General features: G+C 40.6%; 2 protein-coding genes and 1 long non-coding RNA gene across 4 annotated transcripts in view; 1 reads left to right on the top strand and 2 right to left on the bottom strand.

Annotated features, from left to right (window-relative positions):
* Positions 1-8,726, bottom strand: part of slc16a10 (solute carrier family 16 member 10) — a 29,859-nt gene extending 21,133 nt beyond the window's left edge. For both annotated transcript variants that reach the window (XM_034580448.1, XM_034580447.1), the window contains exon 1: positions 8,231-8,726. In XM_034580448.1, coding sequence (XP_034436339.1) covers positions 8,231-8,558 — 328 coding nt within the window. In that variant the 5' untranslated portion in view covers positions 8,559-8,726. The remainder of the gene's footprint in view (positions 1-8,230) is intronic.
* Positions 8,727-9,992: 1,266 nt separating this feature from the next.
* On the bottom strand, positions 9,993-18,542 carry rpf2 (ribosome production factor 2 homolog). The gene is made up of 10 exons (XM_034580449.1): positions 18,390-18,542; positions 18,045-18,177; positions 16,224-16,261; positions 14,737-14,776; positions 14,558-14,639; positions 14,282-14,358; positions 12,144-12,243; positions 11,940-12,042; positions 11,545-11,689; positions 9,993-10,521 (listed from the first exon to the last, which is right to left on the bottom strand). Exons 1-10 carry the CDS (start codon positions 18,410-18,412, stop codon positions 10,336-10,338), a joined length of 927 nt encoding a protein of 308 aa, XP_034436340.1. The 5' UTR covers positions 18,413-18,542; the 3' UTR covers positions 9,993-10,335.
* LOC117758620 lies at positions 15,444-25,165 on the top strand. Its single transcript, XR_004613325.1, has 3 exons — positions 15,444-15,723; positions 15,754-16,363; positions 25,153-25,165. It is a non-coding gene; the product is annotated as an uncharacterized LOC117758620 (long non-coding RNA).
* The last annotated feature ends 484 nt before the right edge of the window (positions 25,166-25,649 follow it).

Consider the following 25,649-nt stretch of genomic DNA (forward strand, 5'->3'; position numbering starts at 1 on the left):
CTGCAGAAGCTCTAACAATTGGTCCTTCTGCTGCCACTGAAGGCCTGCTCCAGGCTTTATCTCTTGGCAACCTTCACCTAAACTCACGCTTACACTCCACTGAGATCAAACAGCCAGTTAAATATTAACCTGTGTGTGCTTAAAACTTGTCATGGCTTTTTGGACTGCTTAGATCCATATAATGTTGTGTTATTATGACTTAGGTTGCCCAAACAGGCCAGCAATTAGAGCTCCACACTCGAATGTTCTTAAGTCTGTAACTGTTAGATCTACTTGAAATGAAATTAACAGAATGAGACTATTACCAGTTGGGTTTCTGCTGTAAAATGACACAAATCTACAAAAAGTGATTCCACACAGCAAGACTACATAACATTTCAAATGAGGAAAACAAAATAAGAAAAAGTCTGGGGAGGCATATCCTTGGAGGGTTACAAAGACCTCCATATCATAGCCAACGGTACCCTGACTGCTGTTAGATGCCGGGATGAAATCCTCAGGGCTGGTGCAGTGGGCCCTGGGTTCCTCCTGGTGCAGGACAATGCCCAGCCTCATGTGGCCAGAGTGTTTAGGCAGTTCAACGATGATAGAGGCATTGATGCCATTGACTGGCCCTAGTGTTCCCCTGTCCTAAAACCAATTGAGCACCTATGGGACCTTATGTATCATTGTAATCGATGACGCCAAGTACCTCCACAGACTGTCCAGGAGCTCACTGATGCCCTGATCCAGGTCTGGGAGGAGATCCCCCAGGACACCATCCTCCAACTCATAAGGAGCATGCCCAGACGTTGTCGGGAGTGCATACAGGCACGCAGAGGCCATACACCAGTGGTCCCAAACCGGTCGATCGCAATCGACTGGTCGATCTCAATAGTCTTCACTGTTGATTCCTGTAAAGCTCTGGAATCACCAGCTACAGTTGCGCGGCAGATCAGCTGTGTGTCGGTTGTCTGTTGATCACATTCGCAGTGTGTTCGTTGCTTGTGGCGAAGCTGATGGTTTATCTCCTGCATTTCCTTCAACACAACTCAGATTATTTACTAAACTAAACATCAGGACACTACGGTATGAAGACCTGCATTTTCCGGTCTTGCGATAACATTCAAACATTCAAGGAAGTGAAATGCTGGAGTGCTTTTACTTTGAAACGGGTTCGGGAAGTGTTGGAAATACGTACATTTGTGACATGGACAGATAAATAGATAATAATAAACAGAGAAAATTATCTTTCACCTGAGTCTTAATGTTAATCTGTTGAATTTATGTCACAAACATAAATGGTTTCAAAGCAGGTTTCAAATAAAATCATTTAATTTGTTTAAGAAAAATGGGGTTTTATTGTGAAATATTTGCAGGAGCAGAAGATGCAGGGCTTCATACTGTATAGTACTGGTAATTATTTGAGTACACAGGACTACTTTTATACAAGGAAATAGTCATATTTATGGTAATTTTAAAAGGCAAAGCCTTCTCTACCATTTATGGGCTTTAAAGACTCAAAATTAATGCTTCATCCTTCATGAAACAAAATAAGTGGCTGTATCTTTAATAGCTATCTTTCTTCTTTTACACATACAGGTTTGCAAAAAAAGCCTTACACGCCGTAAGTATATTTGGTTACGCCTCAAATGTGTTTTTCTTCTCCCGGATATTCTTGTTGCACGGCATTCTTAAGTTTGGGAATGGCTGCCTTAGTGGTTTTTTTGGTATCAGGGTGGTAGATCTTGGCTTACGTTTGGAATTGAAAGGTGATCTTGGGCTCGAAAAGGTTGGTGACCACTGCCATACACAGTACTGAGTCACACTACGAGTTGCTGTGATGAAATTCCTGAAAGTTGATCAGTCTGTGATGATAGTTTTTTCATTGTGGTTTTGAATCCAGCTCTCAATGGGTTGCTGATTTTGGTTTCCAGTGACCGTTGTTATGCCTTTTTGTTCTCAAAAAATTATACAATATACATCAGTAAAGCTTTTGAACTTGAATAATTTGTTCATCAAGATCTATTGTGTGATTTAAGTGGTCCCCTAAGTTTTTTGAGCAGTGTACTATTATCCTCTTACTTATTATTGGTATCATTGTAACCATCAGTCTGACAATGCTTCTATACAAAAGTTACACTATTGTTCCTATTCTATGTCTCTTATTTCTCCCCCTCTTTTTCTATCTTCCTCGTTTCTCTCCTGTCTTCACAGCTAGTTGAGGCAGATGTCACTTCTGATTCAACATTGACTTCATAACATTACACTAAACTTGCACTTCCCGTTATCCTGTAATTGTAAAAGGCCAGGCGGTCTTACAGCAGTACGTCATCTTATTGCATTATGGAAGAATGGCATTTATGATCTCGTGACAGGAAAAGAGTGCACGAGCAATAGCGAAGTCTTAACATCGGTCTGAGTTGCAAAAACACACTACGGTCAGGGTCAGAGTTCTTGCTGATGGATTTATGGCTGCCACACTTAAACTACCTTTCATCTAATGCTGGCAGGGGCGGGTCAAACTCCAACCAATTACTGGAGTGTCAGCTGCATAGCTGCAGTGGAGCCTGTTGTTCTGAGCATACTCAGCGTGGTGGCCTTCACTGACAGTGATACTGAAAAAATGTTTTCAGCTTAACCGATGGATGTGCCAGTTTCACATCCAGAGACAAAATAGTAACTCCAGCTTGACGTTTTACTTGTGTTCTGAGTGAAAAGGATATTCAGGAAAAGTATGGGCACCTGACTTCTTTTTATTGAGCTAAAAGTATATCCACCACAAGAGGTCAGGTTACTTTAGATTCATCAAAACAGCCAAATCAAGGACTGTAAACCCTGTGTCTGGTCCAAAGGTCTTGGTACATGCGGGTAAGTGGTTATAATGGCATGAGGCCCAGGAACAACCTCCATCTGGCATTCCCACAGGGCGGGAATCAGAGTCTGGAACACAGATGTGAAGGCCACTGGCCTCAGTTCAGATTAGTCTATGAGATGGACCTCCCCGCCCCAGTATTGTGCATCATGATTGGTTGATTAACCAAACTAATATCCCAGGTTTGTGTGCATTATCTGTGGAGCCAGAGAAGAAAACACCTGTCGTGTGAGAGCTGAGGATGTCAAGAAGCCTGTCATGAATAACTGGTCTTACACAGAATGTGCGTTTGGAAAGTGTATTCATGCCACAACAACAAGGATTTGATACTTTGTTTTGATGTCACAGGCTATAAGAGAATAAAGTATTTCTTTAGATGACGAAGGAGATCCTGCTGAAAAAAAATGTGCCTTGCAGCACATGTTTGCAATTTGCTTTTTGTGTTTGACTCTCATTATGTTTAACCATAGGGATAAGATAATTCCATGGTCATCAAAGAGCTCTAACAGTGTTAGTTAATTAAACAACACTGAGCTTTAAGGGGCAGTAAAGAAGTAAATGACCTTATCAGAACAGAAAACTAAGATGAAACCATGCAAACGAATCAAGAGAAAATATGACTGCCTACCTTATCAACTGAAATCGTGCACACTGCATTTAGTGCCATGTTGTGCAAGAGGTCAACTACAGCTTGTCACAGCTCCCAGCTAAGTAATCCAGGGTCATATTCATTCATCCATTAAAAAACGCATGCATGTTTAACTTAAAAAGTAACACAAAATCCTAATCAAACCTAAAATTACTTGACAATAATACAAAAAAGATAAACACAGAAGAAGTGATGATTTAATGGCTTGTTTATAAATTCCATTTTATAATAATTTTCTGTCAAATCGGCCTTGCTGAATTAAACATAATTGAACTAAAGTTACTATGCATATTACATCATAAGTAATACAATTTTGTCATATAGGCTATAATTTCTAAAACGTTGGGTAAAAATAGGGTAAACACTATTTTCTATCAAAGTAGCACAAAGGAAATCCTTCTCAATGAGGATGATAATGAGAGATCAAATGTTTTGTCTGTAAGTCATCACCAGACCTCTCAAAGATAATCAAATCAGTCTGTGCTGACTATCAGTCTTTACACTGCAGGTCTTATCTTACAGAAACACCAATATTAGAAGGGCAGGGATCCCATCATAATGATACATGATGTTTATCAAGTCTGTCTGTCTTCTCATTCTGACTCTCAAAGCGACTGGCCCCTTCCACTTCCCCCTTGCCATCCTCTGCACTTCTTCTCTGCCGGTTTCCCACTTCCCAACCATTCAACTGGGTGATTAATGCAGGAAGAGCTGAACTTCATGTTTACTTTGGGAAAATGTAAACAGGTTTTGTAACAATACACAGATACATGTGCGCTCAGGTCAAGAGCTGGACAAATGCAAGGAAAAAAAGGGCTGACCCTAACCTCCATTGTTATCACAAGAGCATGAAACCTCTAAATCAAAGCTGTACATCCTTGGTTACACACACATTGTCAGTTTCACATGCAGATTTTTCATCTTAAAGAAGAACATTGTTATAAATCTGTAGTATATAATTATTAGGTTTTGTGGAGGTTATGATTTTATCAGTGATATGACTCTGCACACACACAAGGAAAACCTGGTTTCCCAACAACTGCAAAGGCTCATACCAAGGTGGTGATGTCATACAGCAGAAGAGAAAGCAGTTCACCTCCTGCTGCCATGTCACAAGGACAACAAAGCAGGCTCCAAAGAAGGTGTGCAGTTAGTGAAAAGTGACAGCAGGTAAAATTGTAACACTTCAACACCAGTTACTAGAGCTCCTTAGTGATTCTAAGTAAATGAAGCACTGACAGGCGGACTGTGAGAGGTCTGGATGGGGGCTGACAGCTGGGTGAGCTCTCACAACAGATTACAGTGTAAGAGCAGAGAGAAGAGAAAGACACACTGTGCATGGTACTAAAATCGCAAACACGCTCTTACAAACCGAAACAGTTGAATCTGACAGGTGAGAAACACATTCCCACACCATGAAAGGCTAGGATAGCAAACTAAATGTGTTGTAGACGGAAAAAAACAATAACGATAGTGCTGAGGCTAGAAACAGTTACTTTTGAACACCCAGAGCGCTCAACTTTTTAAATTCAATTCAGGTCAAGTTTGTAGTATTTCAAAAGATAAATCGGCAGAAATTGAATATGGTTTACATGATGATGTTTTGGAAATCATTGTATTTTCATTACCTTAGGATATGCCCTTTCTATCTGCAAGTCCTCTTCGACAGAGTCCGCCAGATTGCACCACCATGCTTTTACAGTAGCCCAGAATGGACAAACCAAACACTGGCTCTAGAGAGGACCTACAGGTTTTCACAACTTTTCATATTCTAAGCATTTCAAATGCTGCATTGTTATGTCCATATTTTTGCTTGCAGTCTTTCTCTTCTCTGTCTATGTTGGTGCATTGCAGAATTGGCACACTGCTGCCACCAGTAGATCAGAGGAATATTGTGAAATCATTGGCAGGGCTGTATATCACATCACAACTGCCACGTGCTGGGGCATGCACAAGGTAACAGTGCCATAGCAGTCAAAACCTGGAGGTCAACAACTCTACAGGGAACATTTAATCTTCAAATAACAGATGAAAACTAAAATTAATTTCAGTTTCACATGGGAGCCATCACAACTTTCAGTTAGGGCTACCCAATCACCAGACTAGAACAGCAATAGTGGACAATTCTGCTAAACGCTGGATATCCTAAATGACTAATTTTTTTATTCCAATGCCAACGTATTTAAAATGATAACTTTCAACAACATCAATACCTAATGAATACTAACCACCTAAACACAGCTGTGGCAAAGATCACATCGATTCCAATACCAGGTTCAAAGGTTTAAGGAGACCTAAATGATTGCATAACACGCTGAATTTGAACGGTTTCCAAAGGCACAGTGTGTTCTATTACACACTTCTCTGTAATACAGGCAATATAAAAGCTAACTTATCTGCTTCATTGTTATATATTTTAGGTTTATTTCATTGGAAGTATGGAATAGTTTAAACATTTTAACCTTTAAGACTCAACCTATTTGTTTTTTGATTACTGCTGATCCGCATATGATCAGTATTATAATTCTGAGTTCATAGGATTAAACTGTTATAGTTTGCATGCAAAGCTGTGCCCTGGGCCTTTATATCAACTGTTGCTTGTGGCCACATTGCAAGGTAACCGTCTATGTGGGGTTCAGCAGGCTAGGGCCTCAGCAAGGACTTGAAATTGAAGCTCTCACCCAAAGGAATTTTAACATTTGATGAATCACAATGAATTTTGCTCTCACAATAAATAAAAGTAACACTAGAGTACTGCCACTGCAGTTAGTTAGGTAAAAAAACATATTTCAGAGCCGCTTAGGCTGGGAAGTCTGAGGCAAAGTGGGGATGGGGATTTGCAGGACAGAGCCAAAGAAGGCTGAGCTGTGAGCGGGACTGAATGACTGGCCAAGAGGCATGGGGATGAGCTGAGGAGCAGACTGGCGAGGCAGGGGGTCGAGTGAAGCTAGAGACCAGTGGAGATGAGCTGGTTGTGGAGAGGTGCGATGAGTGGCGAGCGTGGCAGGCAGAGAGTGGAGCAGACAAACATGAGGTGATCCTGAAGCTCAAGGAAATAAAAGGGTACTTCGGGTCTCATAAATTTGTGAGTTTAATCTCAGAGAATACTTGGACAATATACCACAAAACTCTTGCATCTCCAAAAACAATGTCTCTTATACCCTGTCGTACTAAGCATTTAGACCGTTGCACAGTTCTGTAAAAATATGGCCTCTTATGTGTCAGTTAAGCCCCATTTATTTTTTATAAAACCCACTATAACCCCACTAAGGAACAACCGCCTCAGTTTTCAGGGCATTTGTGACATTGAACATGTCGCACAATTTAACAAAAACAGAAAGGCAAACTCATTTACTGACAATAGGAAAGGAGTCAATCGCCTTTTTTTAAATAGGTAAATACGCTGAACTGTTTATAACCCAGAATTTCTGCATAATAAAAAGTATTACATATCACTGTAACTGTAGGGTATAAATGGGCAACTTCCATTACAATTACTGCAGTTGCCAAAAGGTGTTTATAGGATTCATATACATATTAGTCAGAGCTCTGGTGCGAACATCTGCTTCATAAGTCCTTTATGAGCAAAAACCCCAGGATATCACTGGGATGAGCAAAATGCAATGTATTGATCACACACACTGCTTTTACTCAGTAAAAACCACCTTTAAGTCAACACACATGCTGACTTCAAATGGGGTCATGTTTACTGATTTCACTAGAAAAGATCATATGACCAACCTCTCACTCTTTTGAAAGCTCAGGGTTCACACGTGGTGACGCGTTTGCTGTTTTCCAGAATGACGAACGCTATGGAAATTCTTTTTTTTTTAAATAGAAGTTGATATCTTGTATCGATGGAGGGGTGGGTGAAGGCTTTCAGGGGTAAACAGCGTTGCAGTCGACAAACGGTGTCGCTCTGCTCTTACATGCTCAAACACCAACAACAGGTGGTTACAATCAATGCAGAGCAACACATGGTCATTACTCTTTGGGTTAGTGTCTCACTCTCTCTCACACACACACACACACACACGCACGCACGCACGCACGCACGCACGACTTTTTGGTCCTCTTCATTGACTCTGAATCGCCTCCCTATCTTAAGCCATCTTTTCATGGAGGTGAATCCAGACAAAACAATCCATCATTCATATTCACTGTGAAGGAGATAAACTGTCAGCCCTTTCACCATATCCAGTCCAGAAAAAAAAAATGTATTTACAAAAGGTATAATACCATATAATACTATGATCAATTGTGGCTAAAACCTACATCTAGGTTGCGCCTCGAAGAAAAAGTGCTGCTAACAGATGCCCTGTATGAATGTGTGTGTGTGTGTGTGTGTGTGTGTGTGTGTGTGTGAATGTCAACAAACTGTACTGTGAAGCACTTTGAGTGGTCATCAGGACTAGAAAAGCTCTGTAGAAATACAGACCATGTACTTGCTAGCTGACTTTAGCGGACTTACAGTTGGTGGTACAAGCCTTTGCAACTTTTGTTGTAAAGACATGAGTTATTTTTTAAACACAGAAGACATGTCGAGAGGTCGAAGGTCGTGGTTCGTGTCTGCGCCAATAACAGTCGAGGACACCTCTTCCTCAGGGAGTTAGCTTGTAGCAGCACGTTGTTCACAACAGTAAATCATTACACGCTCACGCAGCACCACGTCACCTGAGGAGGGGGGCCCCCCCGCGCCGCCCCCGCCCGGCCCGCTGCCCGCTCACCTGTCTTGAAGCGGAGGTCGTCATCGTTCTCGGAGCCGAACTCCCGGAGGAGAGAGAGGAAGAGGATACCGAAGGCGTTCTGGATCCCGAACACCGAGCCGTTACACCACATGGCGGCCAGCATGACCACCCATCCCCAGCCGCCCTCGGGGTGCACAAACTCGACCTCCTCCGCTCCGGGAGCCGCCGCCTGCTGCGGGACTGTCAGTTTAGTCTCCCCGTTCTCCTTCTTGTCCTCTTCCGGCTGCCTGTCCTCTGCGGGTGCAGCGGCGGCCCCCTCACCTGTACCGGCGGCATCACCGTCTGGCATAGTGTTCCCTTCTGTCATTGCTGGCGTTTCTAACGGTGTGGAGGTCAAACCAGTGCTAAGCTGAGAGGTGGACGCTCCGGGCTGTGTGTGAGCAGTGGCGCCTCAGGTCAGGGGGAAGCTGTCTCCATAGACGGGAAGCTGCAGTGCGAGCTGAGCTGCTCAGACACGAGCTGTTCTTACTCTAACTGATCCAATGCTGCTGTTGCAATATTATATATAGACAGCAAGGAGGGGCGGGGCTCTGCGGCACCCGGCATCTGATTGGACACTGTCATTAAGGCTCAAAATGAGAAATGGTCTTTGATCTTCATTGATGATCAACATGACGCACGTACTAGTAATTAAATACTGATAATAAATTCACAGGGTACCGCCCATTCCGTGGCGCCTTAAAGCTGCTATGAACGGTCTCGCTTCCTCTTCCCAGCTGCTAAAAATAGATAAGTGCTGGACAAGCAGTCAGCCGTGCGCATGGATGTGTGGTGAACAGAGTTTAAAAAAAGTGGGTGAGATGTTTGAATTTTTTTTGGGGAGATCACGACAGAAAGAATCCAGACAAACACAAAACACTGACATTTGAGAGAACCCTAAAATCCCCCCCTGAAGGACCTTCACTTTATTTAACATCACTTCAGAGGTCAGCAGACATTTGTTAAACTGCTGTACATTGGTGTAAAAACCATGAATGCAACAAGTAAGAGCTCAATAACAAATGATTATCAAATAGTGGCAGCTAAATACAGCTGCAAATACCACAAATTAGTAAATAGTCTTATATAGGAGTGACTGAAAATACAAGGGGGTGCATTGGATTTATGACCACCCACTCTGCTGGTATTGTTTCAGGTTATAGTCAGTTTAATCATTCCTCTAGTATCAGTGTTTTATTTCCACATTTTAGAAAAAACTATGTTGTTCTGTGGTTTCAAAGTAACTGGTTCCATATTAAGATGGATTAAAAACCTACATTAAATCATGTTCTTTCAATAATTAAAAGAAATGAAGCTCGTTTATATCAAATTTTAATTGCTAAGCTCTCAAATTATGAACATGGCCCCTAGTTGCTCATCCCACATCACAGAAATGCTAAAGATTGAGTGCTCCTTAAATACATTTAAAAAACATTTTATAAGAAGCACTGCATCCTGATCTAGTCCCTGTGCAGTCAAAGTAGGTACAGGTTTAGATCGTCATGTGTGAAACTGGGGAGTTGTTTACTTAGCTTTTCAGGAAGACAAACAGAAAGATAGTAAATGTGTTTACGTTTATTTAGATCCTATCAGGCGATGTAATGTAACAGTGGCTACTCTGATTAGCCCGACGACTTCCTGTCCCCACAAGTTTGTAGACAATTCTTCAATTAACAGAGGATTTATCAATACACAAGCAGGTGATCAAAAGAACAAAACCAACGATCCTTAAGGACCCAACAATTAACACAGGAAACTATTTGTTAAAAACAAAACGTTTAGAAAAAGTTTTATTTCCTGCTGGTTAACTTACATTCTGATAATTCAGTGGATGACATTTGTTGGGACTGAACTGAGCTCACACTTTCATGACAAAGAACCACCAGAATGTCACATGGGAAAATACAAGGGGCAAAGAAAAGACAGGGAATAATAGATCTGTGTCCTGACAGCCTGGTGGCAACTCACATGCAAAGTCCTTCCAACAGTAAAATCTGGCAATGATAAGCACATGGTTGGTGTTATAAACACCGTGATTGTCCAGTTCTGGACACTGATCCACATGCACGAGTGACGAAAGCAGTCCAGCTCTCCCATCTCGGACATCAGTTCTCTTCTTTGGCCACTTTGGCTGCCTGTCCAGCCTGCTCTTCAGCAACCACCTCTCCCTTCCTCTTCCTCAGGCCCTTCATCTTGCGGGTATGCAGCTTGGAAAGATCCTGCTTCTGCATGTGCACCCGGCCAAACTTGGAACCAAAGGTATCATGGGAAATGTTCTTCTTCTTCTTTGGCTGAAACAGAGAAAAGCAGAAACATTAAGAACTGAAAAAATGGTATTCAGAACTTTTTGATAAATGTTTGGTCATGGAATTTATACAGAGTAATACGACATAAAATAATAAATAAGATAAACATTCAATAATATTGAATAATACCAATACATCAACTGTACTGCAGGTCCCACTTTTCTACTACTGACACATCAATACTACCCATCCTGTGAAACGGTTATATTTTCATGTTTTAAACAATGTAGTTTGAGAATAACCTTGTTATGGCCCAATGCGACAAATTGTGATATGTGAATATGGGCTATACAAATAAAATTTGATTCATTGAATAAACAGGCATTTTCTTATCTTATAATCTTTCAGGTATGTTAGCAGTGTGGCTCTATAGGTGATCATATTGGTAATTTATTCTGTCCATTGGTCTATCATTCAATCATTGGTGCCAGTCTTAGTTTTCAGTTAAATCATCTTCCTCCATACTTTCTGACAGCATCTTACATCAGCTTGTTCCCGGTTTAAATATCTCAAAGCCAAGGATCCATGACTTTATGGCTGCATAATTTCATTAAATTGAAATATTACACAATTTGGTGATAATTTTAGATCAAATTTGAAATAGTAAGAATAATGTTTATAAATGGGAACTGTACAGAGGTTTACCATTTTTAAATCTAGGTAAAAACATGGCCTCTCCTCTGGCGCCATCTTTGGAAGAAAGTATGTTTCAATTTCCATTTCAAACCTTCCAACTATGTTTTTTTTGTTGTGTATTAAGCAGTATCATGGGGACTTAAACCTGTTAATAACAGATTTTTAGTGACTGGATTATGTGCTAAAATGGACCAATGTTAAAATAAAATATGAAAAACTAAGTGAAGCTCCCAAAAATTCAAGGCATTTTGTTAATTTTTGTCATCCAGCTTTTCCAGCACTGGGACCTCTCATTGTAGTTTGATCCCATTTTCCATAAAAGAAAGACTGATTTAAAGGGATATACAGGAATCTTATCCAGGTGACGTTTACCTTTAGGGCCTTAGGCTGTCTGTGGGCCAGCTTGTACAAGTCGTCTGAAGCCAGATGTGTTCTTCTCATGACAAAGTCAAAAGACGGCCCAATCTCCTCCAGCTCTATCCGTGGTGTCCGACACCCAGACTTCTTCAGCAGACACCTGCAGGGACACATTACATCCGTATTTCTGTCATGGTGGGTGTTAGCAGAGAAAATAAGAGTGGATAGTGGTACATACCAATATCTAACAGAAACTTAGTTTTTTCAAACCCATTTCTAATCAGGATTGAAACACGAGCTAGACACAGGCCAATGTGACAGAGTCGGCAATGTGCTCCCTTTTACCCAAAGCTGACCAACTGACCAACTGAGATGCAAAGAGGATTTTAAAGCGACTTTAGTTTCAGTACCTGTAGCTCCGCATGAATATTTTCCCATCCAGGGCAGTGAAGTGTATAACATGCTCTAAACCTGCCAGGCGCACTGCAGGCACATTGGGGCCTCTGAAGAAGTCTGAACAGTGGGGAAAGGAAATGGACAAGGGCCAACATTAGCAGACACATCATTTTCACCTAAAACAACTGCAGGGACAAGTTTATATCCTTTGTGTGTACCTATGAGCAGACTCTTCAGACGTTTGTGCTCAACTTCGGTATCAAAGGCCTCTCCAGCAAACACGAGCATTGGTTTAGTTCCCTCAGGACATTTACTCACCTGCAACAGAGAGGATTAAGAATATTTTAGGAGACTTAAGTTATTATTAGTGAAAAGAAATTCAACACATGAATAAAGTTGGTTGCATTTTAAACAATCTTAGACAAGAGGACACTGTGGCCTTACTTTGTCAAACTGGTTTGGTCGTCATGGAAACGCTACAGTTGAGCCTGTTCGCTGGTTTAGTGTAATGCATTGTTAACTTGAGGTTTTGTTACTTGATCCTATGTGGACGATATACTGTGATCAACCAGTACGAAAATAGTTTTACAACCTGAACAGGAGGTCAGGTCTGTTCTCAGACAAGAGTTTATTAAAGTCTGTCCAGAGGTTTATTGGACGACCATGCTGCCCTAAAGGTCTCAAATAACACTAAAACTGTATGTGTTTATGCAGGATATATCAGTGTAAACCTTGTTGTCTATTTGGATAAAATATGATGTCACATTAAAATCTATTTGAAATAAAAGCACTGAAACGTTTCACTTTATTTGTGGTCACCTGCTGTCCTCTGCTGGACAGTCTGCATTTTTCAACATCAGTCTTGTTATCCAAGGGACTGGATAAAAGTAGAATGTATCTGTGTCTCAATTCAAGGGCGGCATCCTTCGGAGGCTGCATTTGTGTGTCACAGGAGCATAACTTGGTCGTCTAATTTTTAAGGTTCCTTCGATTGCGACCAACAAATGTCCTTCCATCACGAGAAACAAAAGGCCCCACCTGGTGGATCCTTCCCAGCCCAACCTATCCCGGGGTTCATTGCGTTTCAGTGGCAAACCGTTTGTCAAAGAGGTAATGGAGCCGGCAAACAACGACACGTCTAATGCTTGAGTATCACGCTTCAACTTAACCAAACAGCTAATGGTACACATGTTTAAAAAAAACAAACAAGGGGCATTAAAACTTTCTGTTCATGTCCAACTTCACTAAGGAGGCGGTCTTTGTGGGCCCCATACACCGCGTCCTCCAAAGGATGCAGCCCCTGAACTGAACCGCAGACGCATCACTTTTATTGTGAGTTCCACACTCGGGCACGGCAGGATTGATTTTTATGGTTATTTCAAATTCATTCTGTTTTTCTAAAGAAATAGTTGTGATCATACTGCTCTGCTTTAGGTGGTGGAACAGGATTACCTTCTTACAATTTCAGTCGACACTTTCTAAGTATAAAAAAAAGGTGAACCCTTAAGAATTATCTTCATTTATGTATAACGTGTCTTCAAATATGGTCATCTTAGTTTATTCCTTGTCTATGCTTAACACATGGAAAAAGCATGTGAATCACGACACTAATGACATGACTGAATCTAACTAGAAACCAGCCAGTGATACCAGATTGAAGCTGTGTGCTACATCTACTGTGACTTACACATATTTTGAGTTTGCTGTTGCACAAAAATTCCCTACGCTACTCCGACATGAAGAGTAATTATTACTTTCACATGATCATAACCCCATGAAGGCTCATTTAAGAGGCCACTAAAACAAAGAGGCAAACATCAAGCAGCAGAAAAGTATTTAGGCTGACAGAAACTCAGCTGGAACACTAGCACAACAGCAGATTCAACACATAACCAAGGAAAGAGGAACCAACTGTTGACATCAGCTGATCAAAATTCTTTGCTTTTCAGGCTCAGAATAATCATTATAATTATCATAAGGTAAAAGTTTGCAATAATCGTGATATTGATTTGAAGTCATATCGCCCAGCCCTATCCTGCTATTCATTCTAGGCTTTCCCACTGCTTCCAGTTATTATGCTAAGCTAATCAAACTGTTTCCTGACTCCAGCTTCACATTTTAGGCCCAAGCCTGAGACTGAAATCAATTTCACAAATAATCTATCCCTTTAATGTGAAATCCTACATAAGACTATGGGTAGAAGGCATTAATGTCAACTACAGATGTATGTGGGGCCACCTCATATGCTCTATGTGACATGGTAAAATGAATAAGATTAATGTAAAGGTTTCATCGCCAGCTGGTTTGTCTATAGAAAATCCAATTTCCTTGACAACAGAATAACTGCAACAGTTACCTTAATCTCACTCAGCGAGACAAATTTCTCAATCCCAAGCTCGATCATGTCCAGCACATGGAAGTCAAAGAGACGACCTGCGAACAAAACAAATGAGCTTTTCAATCCACACAACAGACACTCTTCCATGTTGTGACATATTTAGTGTTTAGACAGGTTTACATATCATTGATTATTATGCTGACATCAGATTCTGGGCTACATGCATGTTGACTATAAATTACCTGGTGTATATATGTATACTTTACAACTACTTGAGAGTGAAAGAGAATTTACCAAATATGAGATTATTGGGTCGTTTCTTGTTGTGAGAGCCAAACAGAAACAGAGAGCTGTCTGTCTTCTTGGAGAAAAATTCCTGATGGAGAGTTCAAATGATTAGTGATACACCTGGGAAACATTTACAAGCATTTAACTGTAGTTTGGTGCATTTGCAATGTTTCCTGTACACGTACCAGTGAAGTGGAATCCTCAAACGGCCGAGTGATGTTCTTTCTGAGAAGAAGTAGCAGATTTTAATCCACTGCAGATGGACACTCAACATGTCTAAAGTTACCTTGTTATGATTGTTTCACTAGGTTAATTCAATATTGATTCTGTTGGACTGTTAAAGAATATTATCAACCCATGCTTTGGATAAGGTTAGGTTACTTTATTTGTACCCGTAGATAGATTTATTTTGCAGCAAAAAAGAGGAGGAATCCATCCAAACACAATTCAAAATTATAACACGCTGACAGAAGACAAGACCACAAAAACCATGACCAAAAGTGATAAAATGCTTCGCTATCAATAGAGGATTGGATAAGGCCAACTGTGCAAATACAGCTATAAACTGTTCAAATGAACAATTGCAGCTGGAACAAAACTATTCCTATAGCGTTTTGGCCAGAGGGAAGAAGCTGAAATTCCCCATGCAGAGGGTGCGAGTCATCACTAGTAATGGAGCTGGCTATCCTAACTGTCTGCTGAACAGGGACTCTAGGCTCCTCTGTGGCTCATTTCACAACCTGACTCTGTCTGTTTCTATCCTTCAAAGACAGGTTATCAAACCATGACACCAAAGAAAATGATAAAATCTTAGATAAATGTGTATTCGTGTGTGGGCAAGTTTTCTAAAATCAATGACCATATCCTTGGTTTTTGATATGTTAAGTTAACAAAGAGCTCAACAATTGGTCCATGGCTGTTCTCATTTGCCTGAAGCAGACTCACATTCCTAGAGTCATCCTCGTACTTGAAAATGATCCTATCATTAAAAGAGCTCTGACACATATTTGTATAATGGATAAAAAAGAAAAAAGGAGAGAGCACGCACCCTTGTGGTGAGCCAGTGGAAGAGCAAACTTTATCTGATAAAAATCCATTCACTCTGACTCTTTGTGTCCCGTTTCTATGAAAATCTAAAATCCAGCCCACAAGATTAAAACTTAGGTTAAAATGTTCTAAAAGCCTAAGGGTTAAAATGTAAGGTTGAATTGTGTTAAAAGCAGATGAAAAAAAATCAATAATAAACCTAAAACTTTTCCAAGAGATAGTTATCATTCTGTCCGTTCTGCAGCATAACAATCCTGATGTGAAATGTCATGGAAATGTGACACCAGAGAATAGAACATTTAGGAGAAAACATAAATGATGTCAACCATCCACCTCTGCTGTCATCATCTCTCACTCAGCTCTTAGAGAATGCCATAACAAATTCTGTTTGTTTTGTATGAACAAATAAATTAACACCCACATGCAGTAGGATTGTCATAATACTAATATTTTTACTTTGAATATGTAAAACCATTTGTGATGTTGCATAAAGTAATATCACACATTTAGTCATTTGCAATGCACATATGAAGTTATCATCTAACGGCATGAAGGAAAATATAAAATGCGCCATTTTATCTGCACTTTAAGTTTTGATCATTCCTGAGATACAAAGGCCACTTACTTCTTGTACAGCACAGCATTGGGTTTCTTCAGGGAATACTGCAGGAACACATTTATTTAGTTTCACAACTGTCCCAAAGTCATCACTTCATTTAGACTCCATCACAAAGCACAATAAAAAAAAAAAACTCTCAGTCACAAGTTGGACTGACAATGATGTGAGCAAATAAGGGAGTACCACTCTGCTCTTCTAATGAAAAATACAGTCCAGTATTTCACAATGTTATTACCACCATATTACCAGTCTGAATTATAGTGGGTCAGTAGGTCACTGTTGTTAACCTGTGGTCGATTCTAAATAACACATATGTAACACACACTAGTTAACTAGTGTTTCTGCTATAAACATGTTGCACATGGAATGTGTTAATATACTTATATATAATACACATATACATAGGCAGGTGACAAAAGGAAAACCTGGGAAATGTGTGGAGAAACGCAGCAAAGAAAACAATGTCAATCTTATGCTGGGCCTGCACAGTCATCAGATCTGAACCCAAGTGAACATCTATAATGGGAGAATTTGGACTGATGTGTTAGACAGCACTCTCCACCACCAACACCATTAAAACACCCAATAGGTAGAGGGAGACTTTGCTACATCTTGTAGAATCAATACAAAGACTTCCACATAGCACTCTTATACTTCTGTCTGTCCTAGCAGGGGGATCGCTCACTTGTGGCTCTCTTTGAGATTTATATGTTCCTAAGGGGGGGGGGGGGGGAGACTTATGGTGCTTTAACAATTTACTGAGACACTTAATGGTAAATGGTCTGTATTTATATAGGGCTTTTCTAGTCTTAATGTTGTTTTATCCTTTATTGGTGAAACCTGACTTGTGTGGCCCAAAAAATCTCACCAGAAGCAGCTATTTGCTCTCTGAAAAGTAGCTAAAAGTCACTGGATTGCGTGGACTCCACATGTTACGTAGATACGTCTAATTAGCATACACCACGCTGCCGACCGGCATCCCATTCTCTTGCAGGATGGATATTTTGTTTGGTTGTTAATTTTTATCATTGAACCATAACTGATTGACCCTTGTGTGTGAAAGGTGTTTTTTTGTGTGTTTTCTAATAATAGTTCAATAGAAGTTGTATTACTTTACTTTTGTAATGATTGCAAACCCATGCATGAAGGTTACTGAGCCGGTACCTTATAGGACTTGGGCTTTGCTCAGTAACCTTCACACATGAGTTTGAAGGACAGGCAGGGTAGCGGAGCTCTCCTACTGTAACCTTGTTTCCCACGCTCTGTGCAGTGCCCGTGTGTTACGAGTAAAGTGCCATCGGATTTGAATTTCATTTTAGTTTAGAGTCTGCATTGTTGCGGTACAGTACTGAGTGTAAAATGCCGATATGGCGATAGACGTAGTTACAGGACAGTAACCTAAAATGATTACTATATGTATGTTGACCTATATGCCCAAATTTTTCTTTTGTCTATGTCCAATATCAAAGTCGCTAAATTGGCAACACTGCCTGACTTTGATGGAACTGGATTGCAAGACTCTTTGTAATCTGTCTGGATTCATTTAATTTACATATATTAGTAATTTCGTATCAGAATTACACATTAACTACCTTCATAAACTTAAAACCAAACACTGACAGTTAAGAGGAGGCGATGAGAGCTGCTGTCAGGGACACGCAGACACAAGTGAGGATGTGTTCCTGTTAACCTGCTCACGGTGTTAGCATCAGGAGGTGGACCGGACTGAGAACAGCAGCCGCCCTCAGTGAGTGGGTCGTGTGTCGTGTGTCTCCTCACATCCAGCCGCTGTCAGGAGAAGATGTGAGAGCAGCTCAGGTGACTTACCACGTCCTTGAGCGCCTGTGTGACGGTGAGACTGGTGTTCCCCCCCTTCATTATCATGGCACTCTTCAGGTCCTCACTCAGCTTCGGCGCTCTGGCATCCAAGAAGCGCTTGGCCCGCTTTGTCTTGGGTTTTCTGCGGACACACACAAACACACAATGCCAGTGTTAGCAAAACATATGTATCCTAAACCACACCTCTGCCCATACGTGAAGCCAATGTTGGCCTGCTACAGTCTTCGATGCTAGGCTAATAAAAGATAGCTTCGCGGGCACAAACCAAGTTAATTCTGTAGGAAATAAAAGCGTAAACACGGTGATATCCAGAGGATAGAGTGTCAGACTTACACCACATTGTTTAGCTGCGTCATTTCTGTGTCTTAGTTCGTCTTCCTCGCAGAGAAAGTAGCTCCCACGTTGCTCTTCTGCCTCCACGTGATACCCAGCAAGTCTATGGGCGGAAGACAACACTGGTGTTTCTTCTTCTATGGCCTTTGACGGTGGTTGACATCCTGCTCTAAATCTATCAGCGCCATCTAGTGTCACAGTTACACTCCACAGTACCCACTGTCCACCAGAGGAGCAACAGACCAAAATAACTGACACGTGGTGCTATCCCATCTAATGATAATGGCACTATATGGCAAGCCATTTGAGAATGTATTCCATATCCTTGATATCACATGTCAGTCCCCTCCACTAGTTGGGTCTTTGTCAGAACTAGTTGGACATTTGGTCGCACTAGTTCAGCATCTTATTGTACTAGTTGCACAAAAACTCTAACTAGTCACTCTTTTTCAGCAACTAGTGTCACTTTTGTCCAACTAGTTCCAACAGAAACCTTACTAGTAACAAAGCTTTTTGACACACTAATGGCCGTCTGGACAGAACTAGTAACGCTGAAAGTCTCACTAGTTAACTAGTGAGTTGCAAAATCGCTGACATGTTAACTAGTCAAACATGGATTCAGCTCACTAGTTAACGAGTGACCTACAATTTTCTGCACTAGTTAACTAGTTAGAGTTTTGTTCAACTAGTGCGATAAGATTGATTTATGAAGTCCAGTGTTGGAATTAATGTACACTGGGTCACTACATCTTTATCTGGCCCACTTACTCTGGATAAAAAATGATTTTTAGATTAATATTAGCAAAGAATAGATAAATAATTGACAGTAAATCGCCCTGTTTGCGTTTCAATTCAAAGCTCCTGTTTCAACTACAGTTTTTCTACATGTAGTCTAACAACTTGTCTGTGTGCATTACTAATTACTACTTCGAGACTTCTATTGTTTTTCAAGATGAGAAATATTTTTCTCGAACTTCAAGAAATTGGATCCAATCTGCAGCAACTCTCAAATAAGGTGTAAAGACTTCATTTGAATGCCCATTCAAAAATCTTGATTGTCACTTCCGGACACCTAATGCTTTATTTAGCCCAGCTTCTAAGTATTTTGAATTGAAATTAGATTTTTCTTTTATTGTTTCCTCTATAACCTGTCCAAAACTTTGAGTTATTATTTCTGTTACAGTCAGTCGTTGATTTATTGTGGGCTCAGTATGACTGGACCGCATTAAACTATAGAACTGGAACAAGTCCAGAGCAACTCCTTTTATGGACTGACCCACAGAGCTGGAAATGTCTGCTCCATATACAAAAATCAATTAGGATGTGTAATAAGGCCGAAAATTGCTCCCTTATTATATATCATTATCATCATTTTTAAGATTTGGAAAAGAAAGCAATTTAGAATAACATCACTAACTGAAATGATTGATGTCATTTTTCTGTCAGTTTCAGGGTCATGGTGTCGTCGATGCTGGCTCACTGTATCACTGCCATGGCTCACAGGGACACTTGAGCAGAACAGAGCCATCATTCATGTTGTTAGTTACACCAGTGTTTTTCCATCCATGAAAATGTCTGCAGTGAAAGATGACCATTGCAGCCAAGCAGAAAAACATTTTGGTCTGTAGTGACACATGTGCACTCAGGAACACTCAATACTAAGGTGCAGATGTTATTGGCTCATGTAGCTGGAGACCATCATTTTAGATAGAAAGTAACACGATTTGTGTTGTTTCCTACGTTATTTTAAAAACAAACCTCTGACACTATGCTCATTTCTTTCAAAGCAATTTGTTGTTCCAATTGGCATGTTGATTAGACCAGTTCACTCACTGGCCATCAGATGGAAGCACAGTCTAGCTCATGAAAATTAAATGTCATAATGTCATGATACTGATTCTTCTAATGCTGCTGTCATTTGTTATTATTTGTCTTTTAGTTTGTATTTAGACTCCACTTCTCCCCAACCCCCGATTCCCATTCAATTGGTTCCATTTTGTTAAAAAATAGTATTTCCTGCTTTTCTTCATCTTAAATCGCAGTCAATTGAATCATTTTGAAGTGAGGAGCATTTCTACTTTTCGAGTTTTCAAATCGAAATATTTGAATATAACCGAGAAAACAACTTTCATATTAATCCACAATGAAATAATCAGTTGCAGCTCCATTTTAGATGGCTAAAAATCTGTTCCATCTTGACCAAATGCAACAGCAAAAGGTTGCTTAGTTTAGACATTGATGCTTCAGGAAAAAAAACAAATGACATACCTATCACAGAGGGCTAATGTTATATAACAGCACTATGTTTTACTTGTAATGTTATAAGTAATTATATAATACTTTAGATCACCTTGTAGAGATCGGTTTACACTCTGAACTTAAAGGGTCTTTTTATGTCGATCTCTGTCAAAAAGGTTTAACCCTCTTTGATTAAATGGTACTAAACAGTAAAACATGAAAACTGCACTTTAAAGATTAAAACGTGTTTAAACTGTCGCTGCCTTCAAATGGGGTCATCTTTACCCCGTTCACGAGAAGAGTACACATGAATGCTGCCCTCTAATGGTGTTAACAACCATAACCAGTTTTGTATATTTTTGCCGACCTTTTCCAAAATGGCAGAGGCCATGAATGTTCATTTTTAAGCTTAAAATCTCATAGTTTTCTTTCTAATTTAATTATCTGACTGAGGAAAATGCTGATGTTCCCAACAGCCTCATCTTTTCTCTCTGTTGTTAAGCCTTTGTATAACCTGCATTATGATGCATGACTGTTAGCTTGCTGATGTGTTAGCCTCTGTAATCTTTAAAGGTGACAATACGTCCATGTTGCCATCGCAACAGCTGCGTTCTCACGACTTAACCACTTGAAAGCCAAGCACACCGTGTACACGACCCTAAGATCAGAGTCAAATGTCATTTTGTACAAACAATAGTTCACCATCTGCTTCTAGAAAATTCCTCTCATGTCACTGATAAGGTAGACAGCCATAACAACAGCCAAGATTACCAGTCAGTCCCTTAAAGTCTCAGGGTCATGGATCTCTTAGTGGGAGAGACGTAACTGTGAGCTACAGCATGAGTCTGAACCTTGTGAGGATACCCAGGTTTAAATACAGTAGAGAACAGCCTTCAGAATCAGGCATCGTTACACAGTGTTCACATCTTCTGCTAATCTCGCTTCTGAGCATCAATAAACTGCTTCTGCTTTGCGAAATCCGCATCTCCAAAACCCTCTTCCAGCAGCTCACTTTTTTATTTCTCCAACAAAATTTGGTGTCACAACAGTATCCCTTAAGCAGTAAGGTGTAGCATGTGCAAATTAAAAGTGTATCCTTGCTGTTGCCTTTGCCGTGTCTTTGTTCGACGGGATACTGAGGAAATTGTGTCCATTGTGTGTTTACGATATTTGGCTGTGAACATCATTTACAGTCAAAGTTGATGAATTTTAAGTGACCAGGAAAAAGAGAGAGTCCATTGAGCTTGAATTTGGATCGACTCAATTTAGTATTAGCATACATTACTCAACCGTTACAGTTACGCCAGTTCAGGAGATGAAGGAAGAGGAAGGTGCGGTCAGCTGTGTTTTTAAAAATGATGGTGCATTGAGTTTAATGCTTTTATCTTGATGCATGCGAGTCAACCGCATTGCCTTTGCAGAGGACTTGTGACCAACTCTGCATGGTCCCTACCATTGAGGCAAAGTGGCCTGGCTCAGTCCATGAGTCTTCAGGGAGTTTGCACTTTGCCACAGACTGGAACAGGGTACTGCAAACAATTGCTTTGGTAAATTATCTAACTGCATTTGGTAACACAAATCATTGTAATATTATTTTTTATTTTCAGGGGTGTTCAGTGGAGTGCTGTTGGGGGACAGGGGGTACGCCTGCCAGCCCCTCTTAATGACGGCCTTTATCGAACCTTATGTAGGGTCACAAAATAGTTTTAATGTGGCCATTTGCAAAACCAGGGCCAGGATAGAAATGACATTTGGTCTTTTAAAGGGTTTACGCTTTCCATGCCTATGTATGCCAAGAGTAGGCCGAGACTGGACTTGCAGGATAATTTCTGCAGGTACAGTGTTGCACAACATTGCAACTACACGGAAGGAGAGGAGCCCCTCTTTCAAACAACAACCCCCTGATGTTGTGGATTCCGTCACCCTAGACCAGGGGTGGGCAATTCATTTTCCCAAGGGGCCACATACGAAACAGAGACTGTTGTGGAGGGCTGGACCAATAGGCTGAACTCAATTCTGCTCAATACTAATTTTATCTGCAGTCAATTTTGATAATCTTCTACTGGTAAGAGTAAATGTTACGATTAGGCAAGTGAAGACAAATGTAGTCTGTGTTGGGCTTGAAGAAGTGAGGTTGAATGTCTGAGGTGGATATGTGAAGGACAGCTGACAGGTGATCGACAGTGAGAGAGGATCTGTATCTGGATTTGTTAAACTTCATCACGGAAAATGTTTGTTCACAGATGTAGGTAGATCCAAAGAGAACCAACATCTTCTGAGCATGCCTCCTCATGTATGGGAAGTTCTCCTCTTTGAGAGAAGAATAAAGCTCCAACAGTGATAGTGACCTAAAGTGCTCTGCTAGTAGTGTATCAGACTGCAGGTCAATGAGTTCAGCTGAACATCACTGGGCGCATTATCCACACTGCACGTGAAGCGGAAAGATATCATGTGCATTTCACTTTCATCTGTTTTGAAGTCTTGAAATCGCCTTGAAAACTCACCATGCAGTGTCCCTAACATGGATGAGTATCTGTGGAGATGATCAGCTGATGGTGTGGCTTCTTTCAGTGTTGGCATGTGGGTGAGAATGTTACCCACATGCCCACAAAGAAACTGCAACTTTCTCATGAAAGCCTTCACCAGGCTGTACGTTTCATGTGCAAATTGGGCCTTGCCTTTTAGTTTGGTATTTAGCTCATTCATTAGTGCATTGACATCAACAGCAAATGCAAAATCTGCCATCCAGTCTGCATCTGAGAGCTCTTGGATGTCCTTGCCTTTCTTCTCACAAAACTCTCAAATCTCTGCCCTCAGATCCCGTACTCTTTTAAGCACTTTGCCCAGGCTGAGCCGTCCGACAGCTGTGTGGTAGCCTACAGTATGTCGCCATGTTCAAAAGCGCAACAAACTGTTTGAGATTCAATGCTCTTGCCCTGATGAAGTTAACTATTTTAGTTACAACATCAATAACATGGTTCATTTTTAGCACTGACTTACACAACACCTCCTGATGTATAATACAAGGCAAAAATAGCTATTTCAGTTCTGGGTTCATTTCACTTCTTTATCTTGCATCTGCTTCAAAAGTCGGACATTTTTCCCTGTCAGATTTGAACAACCATCGGTTGTAACACCTGCCAGTTTGTCGCATTTCAGCTTGTCCAAGCATGCATTTACCTCCGGGAACACATCACTCTTAGTCGTCGTCCCTTTCAATGACCGCATTGATGCCAGCTCCTCCGTAATCTCGAAGTCTTTCGTTATCCCACGTACAAAGATGAGTACCTTGTCGTGGACATCACAGCTCTCATGCAGAGCCAAGGAGAAAAAGTCCAATCTGTCTACTTTAGACAGTTTAGCTGAAGCTCCAGATTTCCTGTGATGTCCTCGATCCTTCTCGTTACGGTTCGTCTGGAGAGGGGCACATTCAAAAATGCTTTTTCTCAGAGCATATTAATGCAGCAGAGTCCACCAAAAACTCTTTGAGTTCAGAGAATGGCTTACTATTTTTTGCGATATTGTGGGATATCACAAAGCTTGTCTTGACTGCTCCTTCCCTGGATGTGCAAAGCTTGGTAAAAGCAGCTTGGCTAGCAAAGCTTCATTTGTCCGTGTCTGCTCTTCATCAGTCAAGTTTTTTGTATTTCTCTGCATGTTTAGTCTCGTAATGGCGAGATTGTAATCCTAAAACACAGCAATCTGTTCGCCACAAACTAAGCACATGGCTTTACCTTTGACTTCAGTGAATAAACACTTAGAAGTCCATATCTTGTTAAAAACTCTACATTCTGTATCAATCTTTCCTTTTTTAACGTGAGCTGACATTTTTTCGGCCTAACAGCTAACTCACACCTCTCCTAAACCCTGTTCGCCAACACATTGCAGTGAAGCAGCATACGCTCGCTGGCATTCAAAATGTACAGATGTAAAAAATAAGTCGTCTTAAAAATAAAAGCTAATTAGTTGTATTCTGTGCATGATGTGCACTTATTTACGTTTGATTCCTAATTTCCCATTGACCTCACGCGGGCCGGTCAGGGACCGCCAAAGGGCCGGATGTGGCCCAGGGACCGTACACTGCCCAGGTCTGCCCCACACCATCTAAGTGGTCGAGCTGTGAGAGAGGCCATCACACAGCAGTTTTTTGGTAAATAATGGCCTTATGTTGCATTTCATTTTCACTAAATGAAGTCTTTCAGTTGTGCTTTTTACCTAAGGAACACAAACATGCAGTTGTAGTTGAATTAAAGGTTTTATTAGCTTTGTTCTCCCGCTAGTGTTAAGAAAAGGAAAATACATTGTATTTAAATTGTTTTCTATGCTTCAAAATAAAGAATGCAACAGACTTACCCTCTTTTCATACTCTTGTTTTTCTACCTCCAGCGTCCACTTTTTCAATTGTAGTTTTTTATATTGTATATCAATTTCCAAGGTCCTCTAGAGAGGCCTCCACCTGAGAGGATAAGACATAAAAATGGTATAATCCATCACTCATCCCCAATGACATGCCAGTGCATGACAGGTTGAAGTCACTGTTACCTCTGTGTGGGACAGTGTGTGCAAGGGTGGTGGCAGCAACACCAGTGTCTCACCATCAACTGCAGAGAAAGTAAATACATGTTACTCATTTCCTCTAATGATTCGTAAAATATAGGCTACTATTATGTTGGATTGGCTACACAGTAGTTTTAACACTGACGCATACCTCGTACAAACATGTCCTTTTGGGAGCTGCCACTTCCACCAGTGTCTGAGTAACTTTTACTTAAAAGAATAAGGCTAAAATTCTCATACATACAATGAGAATACATGAAAATAAAGCACTTATGTAATGGAAACACAAGAGAAATTTGTCAGATTTACTCTTGCCCTAATGATAGGACAGTTTTACTATAAACACATTAACTTACACATTCAGGTTGTCCCTGTATTTAGCAGCTTTAACTGTGTTTCTTTTAGTCTGGATAATGTGTTCTTATACTCTTCGTACTTTTTAGTCCTTGTTGGTATTTCTGCTGC

This window comes from Hippoglossus hippoglossus, chromosome 24, assembly GCF_009819705.1.
Source record: "Hippoglossus hippoglossus isolate fHipHip1 chromosome 24, fHipHip1.pri, whole genome shotgun sequence".
Classification (NCBI taxonomy): domain Eukaryota; kingdom Metazoa; phylum Chordata; class Actinopteri; order Pleuronectiformes; family Pleuronectidae; genus Hippoglossus; species Hippoglossus hippoglossus.

Bases quoted from the DNA above. Each gene is read 5' to 3' on its own strand.
- rpf2 (XM_034580449.1), bottom strand. From the start codon at position 18,412: ATGACGCAGCTAAACAATGTGGT. The intron at 14,777-16,223 runs GTAAGTGGCCTT...ACTTCTTCTCAG, and splicing joins AATGCTGTGCTGTACAAGAA to AAAGAACATCACTCGGCCGT. The intron at 14,359-14,557 runs GTAAATTCTCTT...TTTTGTTCGCAG, and splicing joins ACCCAATAATCTCATATTTG to GTCGTCTCTTTGACTTCCAT.